Raw genomic sequence first — 20211 nt, forward strand, 5'->3', positions numbered from 1 at the left:
GACAACTTAACTTCAGAACTTTAGCAATTTTAGCTAACACGTTATGACCAATGTTACCTCTGGAGGGATGATCGATGTATATAATTTTTGTGTCTGAGTATTGACTCTCGTCACAAATCAACTCGAAGAATATCTTTGACATCTTGCCAGCCACCAATAAGACCTTGGGGTTCGAGTTCATGACTCTTCTTGCTTGTTCATGCATGAAAGGCTCTCCAGTGATTGGGACACCAAGATGTGCATTGCCAACGTAGGGAAACAAATCAGTGATAAATGATTTATCTTTGACCCTTTGAGGTAGCCATTCCAGTTGCTTCCTAACTCTTTTGAAGGTGTGGCATATCTCATCTCCTCTAGCGTTGAGTGCTAGATGTCTGGCATTCATCGGATCAGACAGGACCACTCCGATTGAGCTCCAGTGAGGGATAGTTGGATAACTCAAGAAATCAAAGTCGCATACCCAAACTCTAGGAGTTGGACGTAGTTTGCCAAATTCTCTAGGAATACTTGGAACATCAATGGTACTAGTAGAGTCCAACTCTTGATTGCCATTCTTACTCCACTCGGTATTATATTTCTTGAACATTTTGAATAGTTCTTGAGAGTACTCTCCACAATGATGTGCATGATTCTCCCAATCGTCCTTGGGTTCATCCAAGTGTTTACAATCCACTATAAGGAGAATATGGTGTGAGTATAAGGTCAAATGATAATCGAGAACTTGAAATAAGTACCTTCATCTTTGCACTCAAGACATAGTCTACTTTGTTTCATGTCTGGTTGTATGGCCTTGATATCCAACTCTCTGGCTAGGTAACAAATGAACTGAGGCTGGTTCTGGGATGAAATCAAGTCTGATGATAAATCCAAACAACTCAGACATTTAAAGTCTATGTTACTATCATCTTGTAGAGGTTTGCCAGAGACACGATCTGGCGCAAATGTCTTTGGACTTGTGAGTGGATTCTTTCCAGAATGTCTTTGGGAGCTCTGGGTTTCAGAAATTGAAACCTCTGACAATCTTTGAGTAATAGCACTTAATCTAACATCTGATGATGGAATAGATGTTACTGTGCGTGTTGGTTCGAATGCTGACTGATCAGGGATGGGGCGGCTCCTCCCAGTCACGGTTGTTTGAGTAGTTGTAGTTGGAACATTGGTGCGATGTTGTATGGAGGTCGTAGTCTCCTTTGTTGGTGGGTCTGCACTTGACGTCTTGTAAGTGGTTGAGGAGCCTGGAGGAACAACACGATTAATTATATTAATACTATTACTTTTGTGATAATGGTGATAGATGCTCACTACATACTTGTTGAGGAAGACTTTTCAACCACTTTTGGACGGGATGCCTGTGATTTGGTATCCTGTCCAAGATGTTGCTTCAGACTTCCAAAGTTACCTCTCAGTGATGCAAGATTGGATTTCATCTGCTTCCTTGTGGGTCTATCACTGTCATGTTGCTCAACTATCCCCTCCAAGTATTTCAGGTCCCTTTCCATTCTCACCTTGATCCACTCCCAATCGTGATTGAACGTACAATGTTGACCTATGCACAATTCTATCTTGCAATCTCTCTGGTCTCTATGATGTTGTCCTTTTGACTTCATATTTATGGTGTATATATATAACTAAGTAAATGTCATTAGTGTTATGAACAAATGAGTGAGGAGGAACATCTTCTTCATGGTTGTGTGTCCCTCCACTTTGCAAATTCATTGCTGGAAACAAAAATTAAAATAAATCAATTGAATCTTGATTTACTGATCATTCAACAACACTGGTTGATTCATTGGGTTCCAATGAATGATGGTGATGGTAGTATTATATATATGTTTAATATATGTATATATGTATGTATATGGTTGGTTTTGTAGGATATTACTACTCTACATGTAGTTTAGTTGGTTGGTTAGGTGTCATTATCGACGAGTCTGGCAATTAATTCGTCGACGATAACTTATTAATTATTATTCGGCTGTGATGGATGTCATTGAGGTGAATAAATGATTGATGATTGGTTGTTGATATTGTTGTTGATGCTGTTAATGTTGTTGTTGATTGAAGACATTCCAATGTTGGATGTAGAGGCTGAAAGTGGTGAGGATGGTGGTGAGCTAGGTGTTTGAGTGGACGAGGGCGAGGAGAATGACAACTCGCTCATGCTGCCACCGCCAGTGTTGTTGAGTGTGGTTCCCGGCGATGCCGTGGACATGCCACTTGGATCCTCCTTCTTCTTCTGATTCTTGAGGTATGTGTTGACGTGTGAGCGCACTTGATGATGCGTCCTCGTCTTTACATGCTGTGATATCTCGTGGTAGGCCTTGTATCCATACTTGGCCGTGGCCTCCAAAAAGAGTGCGTGCTCCTCCGGACTCCAATGTATCGTCTTCTCCTTGGGCTTCTTCTTCTTGGAGCTGCTCGATGGCGTCTTCTTGGGCGTCTTGACGGGCGAGTCGGGTGGAGTGTCCCTATTGGTGGCGGCCTTGGGCGTGGGCGGGGATGGCGAGGCCGTCGGAGACAGTGGATTGTTGCTGTGTTGGGGCATCAGCGAGGCGGCACTCATCTGCTGCTGTGTTTGTGTCTGTGGCGCCTGCTGCTGCATTGGCTGGTGGAACGGCGGCTGGCACTGCTGTTGGCGAATCTGTCGCAGTTTGGAGATGTGCATCTGGTACTGTGGGGGACCCTGTGACACCATCTGCGACAGGATGTTGATCTGCTCCTGGATGAGCTGGTAGTGATAGTGCAACAGTTGGTATATCTGCTGTGTCTGAGGCTGCTGCAGCTGGGCGTGCAGCTGCTGGAAGTATGAATATAGTTGCTGGTACTGTTGCTGTATCAACGCCACGCTTATGCTGTTGTTCTGCAACTGATGATCCCACGACTGCACGTACGCAATGATCTGGTTGTGCATCTGCTGCAGATGTTCGAGTGCCGCGTAGTCTACAGGCTGCGTGCCGTAAGGCACTGGCTGTCCCGCCTGCGCCAGGGCCTGAGTTTGTTGCTGCTGCTGTTGTAAATAGAGTTGTTGTGGTTGGGCTTGTGCCATCTGTGGATGTTGCTGAGGCTCTGCCATCTTGCTCGAGCCCATCACAGGTGTCTGTTGTGATTGGGCTTGCGGGGTGGTCTGTGATGAGCTCTGCTGGGCCTGTCCTTGGAACTGTTGGGCCTGACCTGGGTACTGACCAGTGGCCACAGATTGTTGGACGCCCTGTTGATGGTACATTGGTTGTTGTTGTTGAGTGTAGGCCACCTGTGCTGCTACTCCTTGTTGTTGAGTAGTGGCGGCCTGAGTGCCAGCCGCTGCAGCAGATGTCTTCTGAACAGGTTTGGCCTGTTGCTGCTGCTGCTGTTGTTGTTGTAATTGTAGTTGCTGTTGTTGTTGTTGATACTGCTGATACAACATATTGTACTGCATTGATACTTCAGGAGGTATTGGTAGATTACTACTTTGATACTGTTGCACAAGGGTGGCAACAGATGAGAATTGTTGATAGACTGCCGCAACCGCTGCTTGTTGTTGCTGCTGTTGCTGTTGTTGAAGTGGACCAACACCATTGGAATTCTGTTGTTGCTGGTTTGTGTGTGTCTGTGCCTGCTGTTGAGCAGTCTGGCCACCGTGGGCCTGTGTCTGTCCAACCATCTGTGAATTTGGCAGCTGTTGCTGTGCTGCCTGTGTCTGCCCAATCTGTTGCTTCATCTGATGCTGCTGCTGTTGCTGCATCGCCAGTTGATGTTGTTGCTGCTGCTGCATTTGCAACTGTTGCTGCTGCTGCTGTTGCTGTTGCTGCTGAATGATTGGAGATTGAACAGGATTGAGTCGATAGTGCAAGAGTTGGGGGAAAGGCTTGCTTAGGTGTGCTCTGAGTTGGGCCGTGGGCACGAAGCCTCCGGCCATGTCCTCACAGAGCAACATTGACCAGTGATCGTCCAGTCTTCGCAGGTTATAGAGTCGCGACTGATTCAGTGACAGTTGGACATTCAGATTGATGTGGCTGGCCATCAGCACACACTCGAGCAGGTCGCCATTCAGCAGCACCCTGTTGTTGACGGTCAGATTGGTGAGGTACAACAGATGGTGCAGCGAGAGGTAGTGGCTGAACTGCCAGCCCAGGTGCAGCGTGGACACATAGGCGGGGATGGCGCCAATGGGCAGCTGTCGATTGAACTCGTCGCCAAACTCTAGATGCGTCACGGACACGGGAATCAGGTTGGGTTGCAGGTCCTGGTTGAACCGACTGCCCAGTATCAGGTGGGTGACCGAGGGTGGGATTGTGGAGTTATCAGCGATGGGCGCCACCGACGAGAACTTGAGATAGGATACGGTCGAGGGGATCGAGCCATAGGTGATGGGTTGTTGGAAGCTCTCGCCAAACTCGAGGTGCTCGACGCTGACGGGGATCGTGCCAAACGACACGGGCTGGTTAAACGCCGCACCAAACACGAGGTACGTCACGGACGAGGGGATGGAGCCGTACTCCAGCTCCTGATTGAACGACGCGCCAAACACGAGGCGCGACACGCGGGGGATGTATCCCATGCCGATCTGTTGATTAAAGTCGGCGCCAAACTCAAGACTGATGGCGTCCTCGGGAATGAAGCCGCGCAGAATGGGCTGGTTGAATTCGTCGCCAAACTTGAGGTGGCGAATACTGCGCGGCAACGTGCCCGTTGTGATTGGTCGATTGAAGCGCTTGCCAAACTCGAGCGTCTCCACCGACTGGGGGATGCAGTTGGGCGCCAGCGGTTGGTTGTAGTTCGCGCCAAACTTGAGTGATCGAAGCGTGATAGGCAGCGTGCCGATCATCAGCGTCTGATTGAAATTGGTGCCCAGCTCCAGGTGTGTCAGGGCCGTCAGCAGGGTGGGAGGGATGATCTGATTGAATTCGTTGGCCAGCCGCAGGTGTGTGACGCCGGCGCTGACCGTGACGCCCAGCACCAGCGGCTGATTGCCGCCGCCGGCGTAGACGTACTGAGTCTCGGCGGCTTCGTGCCGCGCCAGGGACTGTCGCGCATTCTCTCTGAAGCGGGGTATTACAAAATCGAGGGCGGTGCGCTTCAGCAGAGCGCCGTTCAGTCCAAACATCTTATCGCGTTCGCTGTACCACTGTCTACAACACATCGAGAGACAGAGTCTGTCGACATTTGACTCTAAATGCTCTACGATATATGGTATGACTTGTGATTGCAACATCTTGTTGTGTGTGTATGTATGTATGTGTATATCTGTTTGAATGAATGGTGTGTATGTGTATGTTTGTTTGTGTATGTCTTGGTCCTGTCCTAGCTCCAGACCAATGTCCTGTTATGTCATTTATCAATGTGTCAGTGTCAGTGTCTCATTCAAAGTTGCACGTGTCGCTCTCTGTACCTTATGATTGGAGATCACAGTGTCGCTATCCTGTGTTTCCTTCCTTCATACATGCAAGCCGAGTAGCAAGCAAGCGATCAAGCTTAGTCTGTCTTAAGCGACTGTTTGTTTGAATGATAATGATTGATTGATTGGATTGTGTTGGATTGGATCGTTCTGATTGATTGAATGATTGATTGAAGTTGAATAAATAGTGTTTCTTAATTGATTGTACACCTTTGTTCTATCTATCTATCTCAATCCCAACTCAATCTCTTTATGATTGTTTGATTGAAGTTGAAGTTGATTGAATTATTAATTAATTATATATATATTAAATATATATATATTGATTCTTTGTGTGTGATTAATTGTATGTGTATGTAATGTGTATGTATATGTGTATGTATGTATTTGTATGTATATGTATATATAAATAATGATTGAAACAAACAAACACACATCACCTGGTCATTATTGATCACAGATAAATGAATGAATGCATTCAACAAAGTGCATCATGAACACACTTCTAGTGTTTGTTTGAAAGTTCATCACCTCGCACACGATCACTTTGAGTAATGAATGTTTGTGTGATGTTCACTTTCAAGAGTGTCCTTTGAATAAGTAACATTGATTGGTTGGTTGGTTAGTGTGATTGAGGCGAGTGAATGAGCGAGTGATCATTGGGTGAGTGAGTGAAAGAGTAGTGGTACCCGGTCCATCATCGTCTCAACTTAATAATAATACTCCCTCCCTCCGGGATACATATTTGGACTCGATCTCATGATGATCGATCGATACAATGATTGATTGATTGATTGATTGATGGACTGATGATGCGTAATAATACTAATTTCCTCGTTTATTTAGAGGAGGAGAGCAACGAGACCAGAGGCAGCGACGAACATGGAGGCAGAGACGATGGCAGCAGAGCTGGTGGCGGGGGAGGTGGACGAAGTGGTAGTGGTCGATGCTGGGGCAGTGGTAGTGCCGGTGGTAGTGGTGGTGCCGGTGGTGGTGCCGGTGGTGGTGCCAGTGGTGCCGGTGGTGCCGGTGGTTGCTGGTGCTTGGTAGGTGAGCTGCGAACGGGTGATGGCGTTCTTCTCTGTGGTACCGTCACAGACGATGAAGATACCTTGGCCCATGGAGCCAGACTTCATCATGGCAACTCCGGTGTTGAGCTTGGTGGCCAAGTCTGAGTTGCCTGGCACTGGGATGAAACCGGCGCCGACGAAAGTCTTGCCAGTGAATGGGAGGGACACGTTGAATTGGACCTCGAGGTTGAGCAGGTCGAGACCTGCGGCATTCTTCTTGGCAAATGAGACGTTGACGGAACCAATGGTGAAGTCCTCAGCGTTCTGGAGGCTGACAATGTAGGTGACGTTGAATCCTGCGCTTGCGCTTCCCTCAATCTTCAAATAACCGCTGCCGGCAATGTTGTTTGGAACGCCTGGGACGTTGGTAACGTTGGCCAAGTTGTTGTAGTCGAATGGTCCAGTAAAGACGTTGACGTCTGTGTGTGTTTGATTGGTGTGATTGATTGAGTGTATGTGTGAGTGTGTGAGTTAGTCGACTAATTGAGTGATTGTGATTGATCGATCGATCAGATTACATACCTGCGAATGAGACGGAGGCCAAGGCCAAGACGATAGCAATGATGGCAAAGTACTTCATTTTTTAAATATGTGTATGTGTATGTTTTATGTGTATATATTATATGTTTACAATGTGTTAAATAATAATGAATTGGAGGTTGATTGAGAATGAATGAATATCGGATGTAGGGCTGTCTGTGGGGCAATATGTCTCATTGTTTGGTGCTCATCATCCCCTTTCTGCGGGCCACCTATCCCCCATCGCCATCACGCGTCTTGTGTAAACTGTTAGGTGTAGGTTGATACAAACTTAGATCCAAATTATTGTTGTTTGGACAAATATTTGAAACGACAATCAGATGTTGACCTCCATCCACACACGATCGATATTAATAAAAACATTAAGACACCAACAAAATAAATTAAATCAAAATATCTTTGCCCATTCGGATTGGTGGGACGGGGCTCAGTAGATCTTCCAAAAAAGGTCGGGCCTCAAGCTTATGTTGGGGTGGGCCTTTGGACCATTGATCTAAAGGCAGACATTCACACATCACGGGGCAGGCTAATGGGGGTCGTGACTATGTTGTTATTACTCAAAGAGATAATAATGTGTAATTACTTTCACCAAAGTTAAGAATAAATAACAAAGTATACTTTGTTGATGTTGATGTTTATAAGTTTGAATATATATTACATGAATGTTGCTCGGTCGCAACAATGATTGTGATTGTGCGTGCAATCAATCAAATCAAGTAATTATACTTGATCAGAAAGGTCATTTGCTGAACTGTTGCTGCCAAGGTTGTCGGTGGATGAGTTGCCATGTGAGACAATGGATATTTGGGACATCTCCAGTGACATCTCTTCAGTGTCCAGACGAATGCCAGACTCGAATCCACTCTGACCTTGACTCAGACCTTGACTCTGATGACTGTGATCCAGTGATCCACCCGATGTCTGACATGTCTTTTGAGACATGTACTTGGGCGTGGCGCCTTGCAACGACGAGTTGTTGTTGTACTTGTTCTTCTCCAACGTGCGATAGGTCTCTTGGAACAGTCCCAGCAGGGTCAATGGGAACAACAGCTTAGCGCCAAAGTATCGCCACATCATTGGATTGTTGTAGATGAAGACCAGTGATGCGTAGAAGCCGTGTGACACTGAGAGGTATGTGTGAAGTAGGTTGGTAGCGTACGGATACAGATTGAATGCGTTGAGTATGCGGTTGACCACGGCAAACACCCAGCAGATGAGGAATACGATGATGTAGTTGATCAACTTGAATTGATAGGCGCCATGCTTGCTCTCGACTGTCTTGGAGATGCCGCTCGTCAGAACTTTGTAGGTGTAGTGGCTGGTCAGTCCGACCATGATGGCCGCCGCCGCAAAGATTACAAAGAATGGAATGTAGAAGAGACCGAAGCGGTAGCCAGGGTACTTGGCACCAATCCAACACCAACTACCAACGTTGGACACCAAGTTTGGTGTAGATACCATTATTATACAAGATATCAGAGGTAGACCCCATGATACAATCATATAATACTTCTCGAACCTATCAGGTACAACATGTATCTGTACAATAACAATATATATACTAATAGCTACAAGTTCATCGTAATCATCAAGATTGTTTAAGTGTGTGAGGGCAAGGGTTGAGGAGGGCAAGGGTTGGGGTGAGGGCGAGGGTTGAGGGTTTGAGTTGGGTCGAGGGCCAAGGGCAAGGGCAAGGGTTGAGGGTAAGGGTAGGAGTTAGTAATGATTGAGGTAGGATAATGGATAATGATTGGAACACATACCTAGACATAATGTCCACATCCAACAACTGAAACTACCAAATGTAATATCAACAGCATATAGATAACATGCGAATTTACTATTTAGGTAGGCTTTGGATAATGTTAGAGTTACAGCAACAATGTCTTTAATTGCAGATGTAACACAAAAGTATGCTATTACTCTTGTAATATGATTGCGCATCAATCTTAATCTCCAGAATCCAACTAATACTGTTATGCAGCCAATAATACTTGTAAAGTCGGCTGTGAGTAGAAGACCATAAATGGCATCACTCTGTATCTTTGTCATTGGCGCACTTATCCTCTAATATATCTTACTACTAGTTACTACTAAGAATAATACTAATTAATAAACAATATTGGTATAAGATTATAAATAAATAAGGTCACTCGATCAATCAATCAATCAAACATTGATCCAGGTTATTGTTGGGTCGTCCAAAGTATATGCTCGTAACGGATAAGTTTGTCCAAGGTAACTGACTGCCTGACTGTTTGAATGTTAACAACTTGTGATTGATAATGTTGAGTTATTGTCTCTCCGATACCAAGCGTCATTCGAATATTAATTGTTTGAATAAAGGTACCCTGGTGAATGATGGATGGGTGGTGATCGACATGTGGCAATAACTTATGTCACCAAGTTGTATCAAGTTGGAACATGTTGATCGAATGTGGTCTAGAATGATGGGACCCTAACACTTTGGACAAGTCTCCTTCGATCACCATCCATCTGACGAGCTCTGGAACCAGATGTATTATGTTGTCAGTAGTTAAGGCCTATGACAGGTCGTAAAGTAACTCATTGTTTTAGATGAGTGAGTTGGTGGAGGTGAAGGGTTGGTCCTAAAGTCGTGATGAGTGTGCAAAGATGTCTCCAACATCCAATCCACTAAACTCTCTCTGTCTCAATCAAATGCTTACCATGAAGAACCAACAACAACAACAACAACAATCATTCATTAATGAATGAAGAGCAATGGGGCGCGCGGTGATCCATCAGTTTGTGGAGATTCTTCGTTGAAGCAGGTGATTGGCCACCCCCTGTAACCCGGAGAACACACGAGCATTTATAATAAAGTGATTGATATCTTGCGTACCCTGCGACGGACGACAGCGAGTACTTTTCTAGATTAATAAGTTTGCAAGGAGCCAAGCTCAGAAGATACTTTTGAAAAACCGTTCGTTCGTTCATCTCCCCTGATTGTCGCTCCAAACATCACCATCATCATCATTGTCTGATCAGAATCTCCTGGCCATCTCATTTATCCATATGCGTAAGTAAGTAAGGACGAGGTACCGGCTATAGCCATGGGCAAGTCCTTTGAATGGTCGGGTGTGAGTGTGTATGCGTGGTATAGATTGATTTCGAATGTGTCTGTGTGAGTGCGTTTGTTTGATTGATTGGTTGTGTGTGGTGTGGTATTGATGAGTGTGTGAGTTGGCACCGCCTGATCGATTGAATGGATGATGGTTAGGTGTGTGGCGAGATAGAGTGGGTGCGATGAGGGCTTTGGCCCGATACCCTACTTCCCTTCATGGTTAAACAACCTTCTTCTGACTGCCTGACTGGCGCAGCCTGATTGCTTGTTTGGTGTCAATCTATGCTTCGCATCCTGAAAGCATGTACAAGTTTGAATGAAGGCAATGACTATGTAAGGGAGTTGAGGTCATGGTCCAACAATTCATTCTAATCCATCATCCTTGTATCATTATTACTACGTACAATTACTTCTTATAACAGCGTGCTACAACAATGTTGTCAACTAAATCATTGATGTAAGTGCAGCCGCTGGACGATGTTGTTGGCGATTTTCCGTAAAGTCACGTGATCGAAAACTTGTCACGTGATCAACCACTATCTGATCAGCTGATCGGTTACCATACAACTTCAAACCCATACTCATACCAACACATATTAGTGTCCTATTTATTATCGCTACTTCAATAGCAGTGTCCATCTCAGCCGACTCAATCTACGACTTTGAGTTTGACTATGATGAGTATGATGGAGCCGACTCCTACTTAACTCATCGCGCCTGCCGCGGCAAGTCATTCATCACATTGCCATTGGGCACCAATGGTGGTCTGGACGAGAGCAACCTGTCGTCTTTCTTGCTGGCCCGTCGCGGCTCCAACGTCTTCATGGCAATGGACGCCGGCACGATCTGGAACGGCATCAAGCAGTACATCAGCTCGCGCAACAACGTCTTTGACATCCAGTACCCCGAGTACGCCGACTCCAAGGACCAGAAGATCGCCTGGTTCATCCGCAATCACATCGTCGGCTACCTGCTTGGCCACTCCCATCTCGACCATCTCGAGGGTTTGATCGAGGTGTCGCCAGAGGACTACTTGGCAAAGGCCACACTCGACTACCAGCCCGCCATCACCGACGGCATCCTCAGGATGGTGCGCGCCCAGTTCCCCAACGTCACCGCCGCACCCGTCATGCTCAAGAAGAAGGTGCTTGTCGGCCTGCCCCAGACAGTCAACGCCGTAAAGAACAACCTGTTCAACAACATCCTCTGGCCCAACCTGCCAATGTTTGGACGCTATGACTACGTCACAATGACCAGCAATGTCTCGGCCAAGCTCAGCGACGTCGCCCTGCTCAACACTGCCACGGCCAACATTGCCGGCACCATCTTTGAGAACATGACCCTGACCCCCTACGAGGTGTGCCACAACGACATCATCTCGACCGCCTACCTGTTCACCGACGACGTCACTGGCGAGCAGATCGTCTTCTTCTCAGACACTGGCGTGCCCTCTGGCAACTACCCATGCAACTGGCAGGAGCGCATCTGGGCCGTGTGGAGAAACATCAACATCTCCAAGCTCAGAGCCATCTATTTGGAGAGCTCGTTCGTCAACAGCATGCCAGACTCTGGCATGTTTGGTCATTTGCGTCCAAAGGACATCATGGCCTTGATGACCGATCTCTACAACATGTCCATCCACACCGCACCCGTGCCATCAGATTTGAGCCATGTCAAGTTGATCATCCAGCACATCAAGCCACTGGTCAATGCCAACCCATCCGGCTTGCCAATCCGCGAGCAAATCTACGACGAGTTGCAGCAAGACAACAACATGCATGTCAAGGTCGTCATCCCCAAGCAAGGTGTTCCAATCTGTTTCTAATAGAATACATGTAACATTATCCAGTCAGTCCCCATCCATTAATAAACAAAGTGCTCGCTCCCTTGAGGCAGTTAGTTTGTTGGCCTATCCATCCACCTATGGACCTCAACTTGATGTTGTTTGATTGAGTGTACATATTTGTGTCTGTGTGGTGAGTCTCCTTTCTTATCCATTTCATTGACCTGGAATGTATATTTGGACTTGAAGGGACTCTTCCAAGTTGGGATACATACCTTATTAGGTAATATACTTATTTGGAATTATTAGGAATAATCAAACAAATTTAACTATGTCAATATTATCATTATTCAATCAATCAAATATCCATCTTTTAACCCTCAACAAATAATTCATCAATCAATTAAGAATGTTTACAATGTTCCATAGACATACAGAGGAGGAGATTAATGATCTCAATCATACAATTCAATCGTTGCAGGACCAGGTGAAGCACTTGACCTCAACAATCTCTGTTAGAGATAATACAATCCAAATGAGAGATGCTACAATTGACATAAGAGACAAGACCATTCACGATAGGGACATAACAATAATGTCACTTGCTAATCCTAACCAACTACATCAGCATTCTAATGCCAATAATGACAAAGCCCAACATCAGTTGATCAATGATGATGATTCCAAAGTTGGACAACACCATCAATCACCCATTTGAACTTCAAAATGGCGCCAAATTTCAAATTCAAATGTTCTAACAATCTCATGATGGGTGATGGTCTAGTGTTGTGTGATTGATCAATTAATAAACACCAATCAATCAATCAATCAAACATATATACTATTATTACTTATTACTAATAAATTTGGAACATTCATAATCAATTACAACAACAATGTCAAGCGAAAACCTACCTCCAGATGTGATCAAAAGGATTCTAAAAGAGTTGAAGGACATCTCCAGCAACCCAATGGAAGGCGTCACCATGATGCCATGTGACCAGGACATCTCAAACATTGAGGCTTACATAACCGGTCCAAGTATGATCAATCCATTACCTACTCATTCACTCATTCAATCAATCATCCTAACACGATCATTTACTAATTCAATCAATTGATCAATCACTCAAACAGGTGGAACACCATATGAAGGTGGATACTTCAAGGCAAGATTGACTTTGTGCTCAGACTTCCCTCGTGTACCACCAAAGGCCAACTTCCTCACAAAGATCTTCCATCCAAACGTGTCCAAGAAGGGTGAGATTTGTGTCAATACTCTCAAGAGGGATTGGACCGATGACCTTGGTATCAAACACATTCTGCTGGTATGTTGACCCAATCATCACATGATCATGTTGACTGGTATGATCCCATCCTAACCCACCAACCCTCTCACTCACCCTCGACCAGACCATCAAATGTCTGCTGATTGTACCAAATGCCGAGTCTTCGTTGAATGAGGATGCATCGAGATTGATGCTTGACAACTACGATGATTACTTCAAGCATGCCAAGATGTTCACTTCGATACACGCACCAAAGCCAGCTTCAATTGTCGAACCATCTAGCACAGCTACCCCTGCCACCGGCTCAACCGATGAGTCGTCCACCACACCAGCAGCAGCCAGCACCACCAGTAACATTACAACATCATCGCCAGTCAAGAAGAAGCCAGTCGACACCAGACCCGAGGCGAAAGGACAGGTGAAGAAGAGTTTAAAGAGACTTTAGATTAGTTCTCCACTCCTTCCTTCATCCTCCTCACTTTCTCGTCTTTCCATTCCATTGTGATCGATCCAATAAACAGTATTTGTGTATTGTTTGTTTCCATAAGTTGTTGATTGATTGATTGATTTGATCGGTTGATTGATTGAGCTAGTGTGGCAGTATGACATCTTACTTGGACGGTGATACCTCCACTGTTGACGCTGGAGCCGCCAGTCCAAGCTTCCTCATGATCTTCATTCTAAAGTTCTTCTTCCTCTGTATGATGCGCGCATGGATCAACAAGTTAGTAAGTGTTGTTCTATCTGGACCATTCATGGCCTCGGCTTCAGCCTCATCACACATACCAGTCCTTCCTTTGCTGCCTTGGACAACTTGGGCACAGGGATAGTTGATGTGGTCGATTTCTTCTTTGACGAATCAGATGATGATGACGATGACTTGGATGAAGAAGATGATGACTTGGATGATGATGAAGATGACTTGGATGAAGATGATGAAGACTTGGACGATGATGACGATGACTTGGAGGAGGATGATGATGAAGTTGATGTTGTTGAGGTTGTAGTCGGTGCTGATGTTGATGATGATGATGAGTTTGATACAGAGGAGTTTGAAGCATTCAATGCTCTGTTCTTTGATGATTTGCTCATCGCAGCTTGGACAGCAGCCATCTCTTCGCGTTGTAGTCTCTCCTTTTCCTCACGCTCCTTGTTGGCGGCCATCATAGCCTTGCTTCTTGCGGTCACGGGTCTGGCAGGGAGCCTCTCGTCCTCATCACTGTACATACCCTTGCCTGATCCAGCCAATGGTTTAGCACCACCGGTGCTACTATTCAATGGTCTGGGCGGTCTGGCCGCTTGCTTCTTCTTGAAATTGGGTAGTGTAATGATCGTTGTCTTCAAGTCCTCCTTTGGTGATTGTGGTGTAAGTGGTGCAGTTGTAGTTGATGTTGAGGTTGTTGATGAAGTTGATGTAGTCATCGGTACATCTGATGTCGTTGATGCTGTAGTAGATGACGTTGTTGCTGGTGATGGTGGTGCAGTTGTGGTTGAAGTTGATGAAGTAGATGGTGATGTAGGGATTGTCTTTGATGTTGTCAGGTTCGGTGACAATGTATGATCTTTATCATTCGTATCTTTGCTGTTGTTGCTGTTACTGTTACTGTTACTGTTGCTATTGTTGACATTGACACCATCGGTGGGGGCCACACTAGTAGTCAGTGGCTTATCTTCAGCAGTCTCCATGCTATCTTTTGTTTGGCTGTTGTTATCCATGATTGTGAATGATTGAATGATTGAATGATTGAATGATTCAGGTGAAGATGTGAATATGAGTAGTGAGCGAATGAGTCCAGAGAGATCGATGATGTCAGGTGAGTTCACACTTGCAGTCAGTCTGGGCTGGGGGAAAAGAAGGTCTTCTTCCCCCTTGCTCAAGGGTCATTAATGTGAAGAATTGCGGTCCATCCACAGTCATTGCAATAAAGTCTTCACTTCTTCTCAAGATATTATTGATCGTTCAGTCGACAATCTCAATCAAACAACCAATCTTAATCACTAAACATAACAATCTTGAACAGACAATCAATCAGTCAATCAAATATAATAAGATGAATAGAAATGAAGCAGCAGTACTGGTTGATGGTAATCAGGAGGATGAGAATGATGATGGTCTAGCAAGACTAAATCAAGTTGATGAATATATAGAAGAAGAGGAGGACGATGATGATATAATGCACAACAACCGTAGTCCTCCATTATTGAATGATGGTAGTGGAAGTAGTGGAGGCATTGATAGTGGACGACATCATGATGACGAATTAAACAAAGCAAAGAATGTACGAAGACACATTATCGGTGCAGTATGTGTACTCATCGTTGTATTCCTTTGGGTATTCTCAAGTATAATGACCCAGGTATGTCATCACTTAATCAATCAATCAATCAATCACAGTCACTCACTAACTCAATCAATCAATCAAACAGATCATATTCACTACAGAGTCATTCGATAAACCATTCTTCTTGACATACTTCTCAACATCAATATTCTCATTCTATCTGTTTGGATTCGTATTTAGATGGAAACAATGGTCTTCCATACCAATCCAGAATGATCAAACTCGTCCATCATTCAGCAAGTTGGACCAATTATCATATAATGGCGAGGCTGTGGAAATTGACAACAACAACTCTTCGCCAAACGTACCATTATCACCTTCATCTATCAATGGTGAGCGTCGCCCACTGCAGATGCAACCTCATTCAATCAAATCAATCATCAAGTTCAGTGCCATCCTCTGTCCAATCTGGTTCGCTGCCAACTATACATACAACATCAGTCTGGACATCACAAGTATCTCGTCCAACACCATCCTCAGTTCACTCTCTGGTGTCTTCTCATTATTCATCAGTGTGGCAATGAAGGTTGACAAGTTCACAATCGAGAAGTTGTTCGCCACCATTATATCGTACGTCTCAACATCCATTCATGGCGCCAAGTACTTACTAACATGACATGACATGAAAACAGACTTACTGGAATCATTATGGTCAGTTATTCAGACATCAGCGGAAATAATGGAAATGATACTGTAATTGGAGACTTGTTGGCTGTTGTTGGCGCTTTCCTTTATGGCCTATATTGTACAATGATAAAGAAATTGGTCATATCCGAGAACCTGTTACCAATGCCAATGTTATTTGGTAAGTATCCATCACATGGACAACACCCAAACCATCACTCTAACTCACTGAATCATTCAACAACTTCCAGGATTCATTGGATTGATTAACTTCTTGGTGTTGTGGCCTGGATTCTTTATACTTAACTCCATTGGGTTCGAGGTGTTTGCCTGGCCCTCGGGTAGAGTATTCCTATTCCTCCTGTTCAATGGCATATTTGGAAGTTTCTTGTCGGATCTGATCGAGTCCTACTCAGTGGTATTGACAAGCCCTGTCATCAACACAATTGGTCTATCATTATCAATTCCACTGGCAATGATCAGTGACTTTGTTCGCAAACACAAGATGTTTGGTTGGATGTACCTGTTTGGCTCAGCACTGGTCATACTTGGATTCCTGTTGGCCAACCTCGCCAGCTCGCTCTTTGAGTCTCGTCTGCGATCGATCGAACAAAAGGTGTTGTCCAAACTCAAGGGAATAGTAAAGAGTGATTGATTGATTCAATCAATATGCTTGTATACAAAAGGGTTAGGCAACCATGTGACTGTTTATTGGTTACGTTGGATTGATGAATGGATTGGTATATTGATGGATGGGTTGGATGCATGGTTGTAGTGTTTGGATGTTGCTCCTCCATTGTTTAATTACATGGATGGACTGGGAGCAAGATGATGCCGATGTTATTGATGATGGGAGTGGAGTGTATTATATACTTGGTACAGTTGTACTACTGCAGGCTCTGCAGGAGATGATACAGCTGGTTGGTTGTTGGGTTTGATATCGGTTCGAATTGAATGGATGATGGCGGGTTGATGTGTGTGGTAGGTAGCTATGTAGATGTAATATGGTTTAGTCAGTGACCAATCAAACCAATCGATTGATCATTCGATCAATCAGTTGTTGGCTTGTCACTGATGTTCTCAGAGGCGGCGACAACACTGTTGAAGTTGTCCCAGGCCCATACTCGGATGGTCTGGTCGTGTGAGCTGCTGAGCAGATATCGCTTCTCCTCCCAGAGCGCCAGACACTGCACGATGGCGTTGTGGCCTTCCAGAGTGGACAGACATCTCTGTGAGTCCAAATCCCAGATCTTGATCGTGTTGTCATCGCTGGCACTGAACAGGTATTTGTCCGAGACGACCATGTGCTGCACCCAGTGGTCGTGGCCGCGCAGCGTGCACACGCACTCGAGCGACTTGAGCGACCACACTCGGATCGTCTTGTCGTAGGAGCCCGAGTACAGGTTGGTGCCGACGATGCATATGCACGACACCCACTTGGTGTGGCCCTTGAGCGTGTAGTTGCAGCGCATCGTTTTCAGGTCCCACACTTTGATCGTCTTGTCGTTGCTGCCACTGAACAGATATTGGCCGCTGACGCACAGCGACTTGACCGTGCGCTGATGGCCTTCCAGTGTTGACTTGCACTCCAACGTCTTCAGGTCCCAGATCTTGATCGACTTGTCCGCTGATCCACTGAATAAATACTTGTCATTGACAATGACAGTGTGTACAGGCTTATCGTGACCTTCCAAAGTAAAAATACATCTTAGTTTCTGTTGTCGTATGATCGTAGGACGATCAGTTGGTTAGTCAATGGTGTCCTTTGATGCCATGGGTCATCCTAATCAAACATACCTTTATATCCCAGACTTTAATCGAGTGATCAGATGATCCAGTGAAGAGATATTGGTCATTGTAACAAACTGATTCGACTGCACCATCATGTCCTTTCAGTGTTTGTGTCAACTCCAATGTCTTATTCTTCAACTCGTATACCTATTGGTAGTCGATGTGTCAATGAGTGTAGTACATTGATCAATCAATCAATTAATCGATTAAACATACTCTTATCGTATTATCTGAACAACCAGCAAATACTTGATTGTCATATATGCATAGGGCACTGGTGTTGTGATATCCTTTGATCGTGTCCAATAGCTTAATGCCGCTGATGTCCCACTATGAGTGATGCGTACGCGCGCAATATGTTAGTATGATTGTATGTAACAGCCCATCCAGGTACTTACATTTGATTGCTCCTTCTTCCTCTCTAACCTCTCCTTTTCGATCTCTATTGATTTGGACTTTGATTTCTCGCGAGTGTCGTCACGTGTCGGTTTGGCGATCTGGGCCGTTGCGCTTGAGCCATTGTTGTTGATGTTGTTGTTGGTGCTGGTGCCGCTGGACTCGGTCGATGTGTCCGGCAGGAAGAGGTCGGGACGGGGCACGGTGCCGCAGTCCGACTTCTCTGACTTGGGGTTGATCATCTGCAGGTTGAGATACTGGCAGATGGCGTTGCACTTGTGCGTGTCCATGAACTTCTCAAAGCCCTTCTGGCCCAGGTTGCCCTGGCCGTAGCCCACGCCGTCGTACGTGTGGATCTGCGGGTCGGTGTAGTGGTCGCCCACGCCCTGGATGTCGATGATGAGCAGCTGGTGGTTCGAGTGCTCGTAGGTAAAGTGCGAGAAAGACTGCGGCGTGTTGCGCTCGTCGTTGCTGACGAACCCGCTGTTGTTGTTGTACTTGCGATATTGACCCTCGACGTATGGCTCCATTCCACATATGATGTCGGTCGACGTCCTGTCGACAAACTCTAGCACGCACGACTGCAGGAAGTCGATCTTCTTGGGCGGCTTGAACTCGTTGTACTTGTCGGCCCACTTCTTGGCGATCATCTGCATCTTGACGTCCTCAAAGTAGTTGGCCCTGTTGGTGGGCTTCTTGCCAATCTTTGCGACGTACCTGCCCGACGCCTCGGGCCGGCTGAGGTCCTGCAGATGGTAGGCCTTTCTAAAGGCGCCCTCAGCGAATGGCACCTGCTCCATGCGCACCAATATAGCCGTGCAAGTCCATTGTGCTGTGGCTGTATAAGGGTTGTACTCCCACTTGACCACTCTCTCTGAGTTTTCCAACACGCCCATATGAAGAGTTGGTATCGATGCATTGTCCGCAACCTTTACCTTGCCTAATAAGTTCGATTGATTGATTGATTAGTCACTCACTCATACATTGATGATCACGTGACGATGCCGATGATGATGATGATCTTACTCTTCTTGACAATGACATGTAATGTATCGCCCACCTTATATTGGATGTCTGATAGGGTGTTCCTGGCCTTGTACTTTTCAAACTTGTCGCCAATCATTCGGCCAATCTGTATGTCGGTCTGTGATGTGCCATAGGGGAAGTGGAATATCTTGCCCTCGTGTATAATCTTTCGAATGGCCGACACTGTCGTCTCGAGATTCAAGTCGGCAAGCTCCACCTCCTCATCCTCGTATGAGAACCATACTTTGAATCCCATAATCAATCTATCAATCTATCTATCACTCTATTCTACACACACGATCGATGTTATAACTACAACTTGTTGCGTTGCTTGATTCTTCAAAAGTATCTAATTTTCTAATTGTCTTGTCTTGTCTGTTGTCTGTCTATGTCTTGTTGACTGTCTGTCTGCTTGTTTGATGTTAGATTGTTTACTTTGATGTTGGACGTATGGACAGGCGGGTGTGTACACACGGCCGTTGAATGTGATCACTCACGTTTGCCGTTTGCGTTAATATTTGCCCGTTTGTTTCAATGAATCGTTGGGTTGTTGTTCCTTGATGTTAATGTAGTTGATCGCAATGGGCTATGTTGTTGTTGGTCCTGATGTCTTGTAATTGTCGTAGTTGTATTTGAACTAGTAGAGACTGTATTATCAATAAGTGTCACAAATCAAGCTCCTCCTCAGTCAGTCAGATGTAGTTATAATTAGATGTGAAGTAGTTGAAGGAAGGTAAATGTTGTTATAAAGTAGAGTCTGTTGTTGTTATTGTTGTTTGTGTTTGTTTGCTTGCTGTTGTCCTAGCACGTGATGTTTGTTTGTTTGTTGTTAATATTATGCAGGGAGAGAGAGGGTAGTGTAGTGTGGAGAGGAGGATGAAGGGATAAAGT

The 20211-nt window shown here is 45.3% G+C and overlaps 9 protein-coding genes across 9 annotated transcripts; 4 read left to right on the forward strand and 5 right to left on the reverse strand.

The window, feature by feature from the left end:
• Positions 1-1987: 1987 nt before the first annotated feature.
• SAMD00019534_093500 (hypothetical protein) lies at positions 1988-5119 on the reverse strand (the record flags this gene model as incomplete). Its single annotated transcript, XM_012895275.1, has 1 exon — positions 1988-5119. The coding sequence occupies one exon, from the start codon at positions 5117-5119 to the stop codon at positions 1988-1990; it is 3132 nt and encodes a 1043-aa protein (XP_012750729.1).
• A 1097-nt stretch (positions 5120-6216) lies between these two features.
• SAMD00019534_093510 (hypothetical protein) lies at positions 6217-7024 on the reverse strand (the record flags this gene model as incomplete). Its single annotated transcript, XM_012895276.1, has 2 exons — positions 6217-6863; positions 6967-7024. The coding sequence occupies 2 exons, from the start codon at positions 7022-7024 to the stop codon at positions 6217-6219; spliced, it is 705 nt and encodes a 234-aa protein (XP_012750730.1).
• Positions 7025-7710: 686 nt separating this feature from the next.
• On the reverse strand, positions 7711-9003 carry SAMD00019534_093520 (hypothetical protein; the record flags this gene model as incomplete). The annotated part of the gene is made up of 2 exons (XM_012895277.1): positions 7711-8552; positions 8748-9003. Coding segments are annotated over 2 exons (1098 nt in total), but the record flags the coding sequence as incomplete, so codon positions are not given.
• A 1500-nt stretch (positions 9004-10503) lies between these two features.
• SAMD00019534_093530 (hypothetical protein) lies at positions 10504-11894 on the forward strand (the record flags this gene model as incomplete). Its single annotated transcript, XM_012895278.1, has 2 exons — positions 10504-10526; positions 10670-11894. The coding sequence occupies 2 exons, from the start codon at positions 10504-10506 to the stop codon at positions 11892-11894; spliced, it is 1248 nt and encodes a 415-aa protein (XP_012750732.1).
• An 839-nt stretch (positions 11895-12733) lies between these two features.
• SAMD00019534_093540 (hypothetical protein) lies at positions 12734-13586 on the forward strand (the record flags this gene model as incomplete). The annotated part of the gene is made up of 3 exons (XM_012895279.1): positions 12734-12893; positions 12990-13180; positions 13266-13586. Coding segments are annotated over 3 exons (672 nt in total), but the record flags the coding sequence as incomplete, so codon positions are not given.
• A 157-nt stretch (positions 13587-13743) lies between these two features.
• Positions 13744-14702, forward strand: SAMD00019534_093550 (hypothetical protein; the record flags this gene model as incomplete). Its single annotated transcript, XM_012895280.1, has 2 exons — positions 13744-13865; positions 13931-14702. The coding sequence occupies 2 exons, from the start codon at positions 13744-13746 to the stop codon at positions 14700-14702; spliced, it is 894 nt and encodes a 297-aa protein (XP_012750734.1).
• Positions 13937-14869, reverse strand: SAMD00019534_093560 (hypothetical protein; the record flags this gene model as incomplete). The annotated part of the gene is made up of 1 exon (XM_012895281.1): positions 13937-14869. A coding segment is annotated over one exon (933 nt), but the record flags the coding sequence as incomplete, so codon positions are not given.
• Positions 14870-15192: 323 nt separating this feature from the next.
• SAMD00019534_093570 (hypothetical protein) lies at positions 15193-16762 on the forward strand (the record flags this gene model as incomplete). The annotated part of the gene is made up of 4 exons (XM_012895282.1): positions 15193-15498; positions 15569-16053; positions 16116-16288; positions 16359-16762. The coding sequence occupies 4 exons, from the start codon at positions 15193-15195 to the stop codon at positions 16760-16762; spliced, it is 1368 nt and encodes a 455-aa protein (XP_012750736.1).
• Positions 16763-17162: 400 nt separating this feature from the next.
• SAMD00019534_093580 (hypothetical protein) lies at positions 17163-19591 on the reverse strand (the record flags this gene model as incomplete). Its single annotated transcript, XM_012895283.1, has 5 exons — positions 17163-17822; positions 17905-18045; positions 18115-18228; positions 18297-19228; positions 19321-19591. Coding segments are annotated over 5 exons (2118 nt in total), but the record flags the coding sequence as incomplete, so codon positions are not given.
• Positions 19592-20211: the final 620 nt, after the last annotated feature.

The sequence above is a fragment of the Acytostelium subglobosum genome (assembly GCF_000787575.1).
Source record: "Acytostelium subglobosum LB1 DNA, scaffold: scaffold22, whole genome shotgun sequence".
Lineage (NCBI taxonomy): Eukaryota > Evosea > Eumycetozoa > Acytosteliales > Acytosteliaceae > Acytostelium > Acytostelium subglobosum.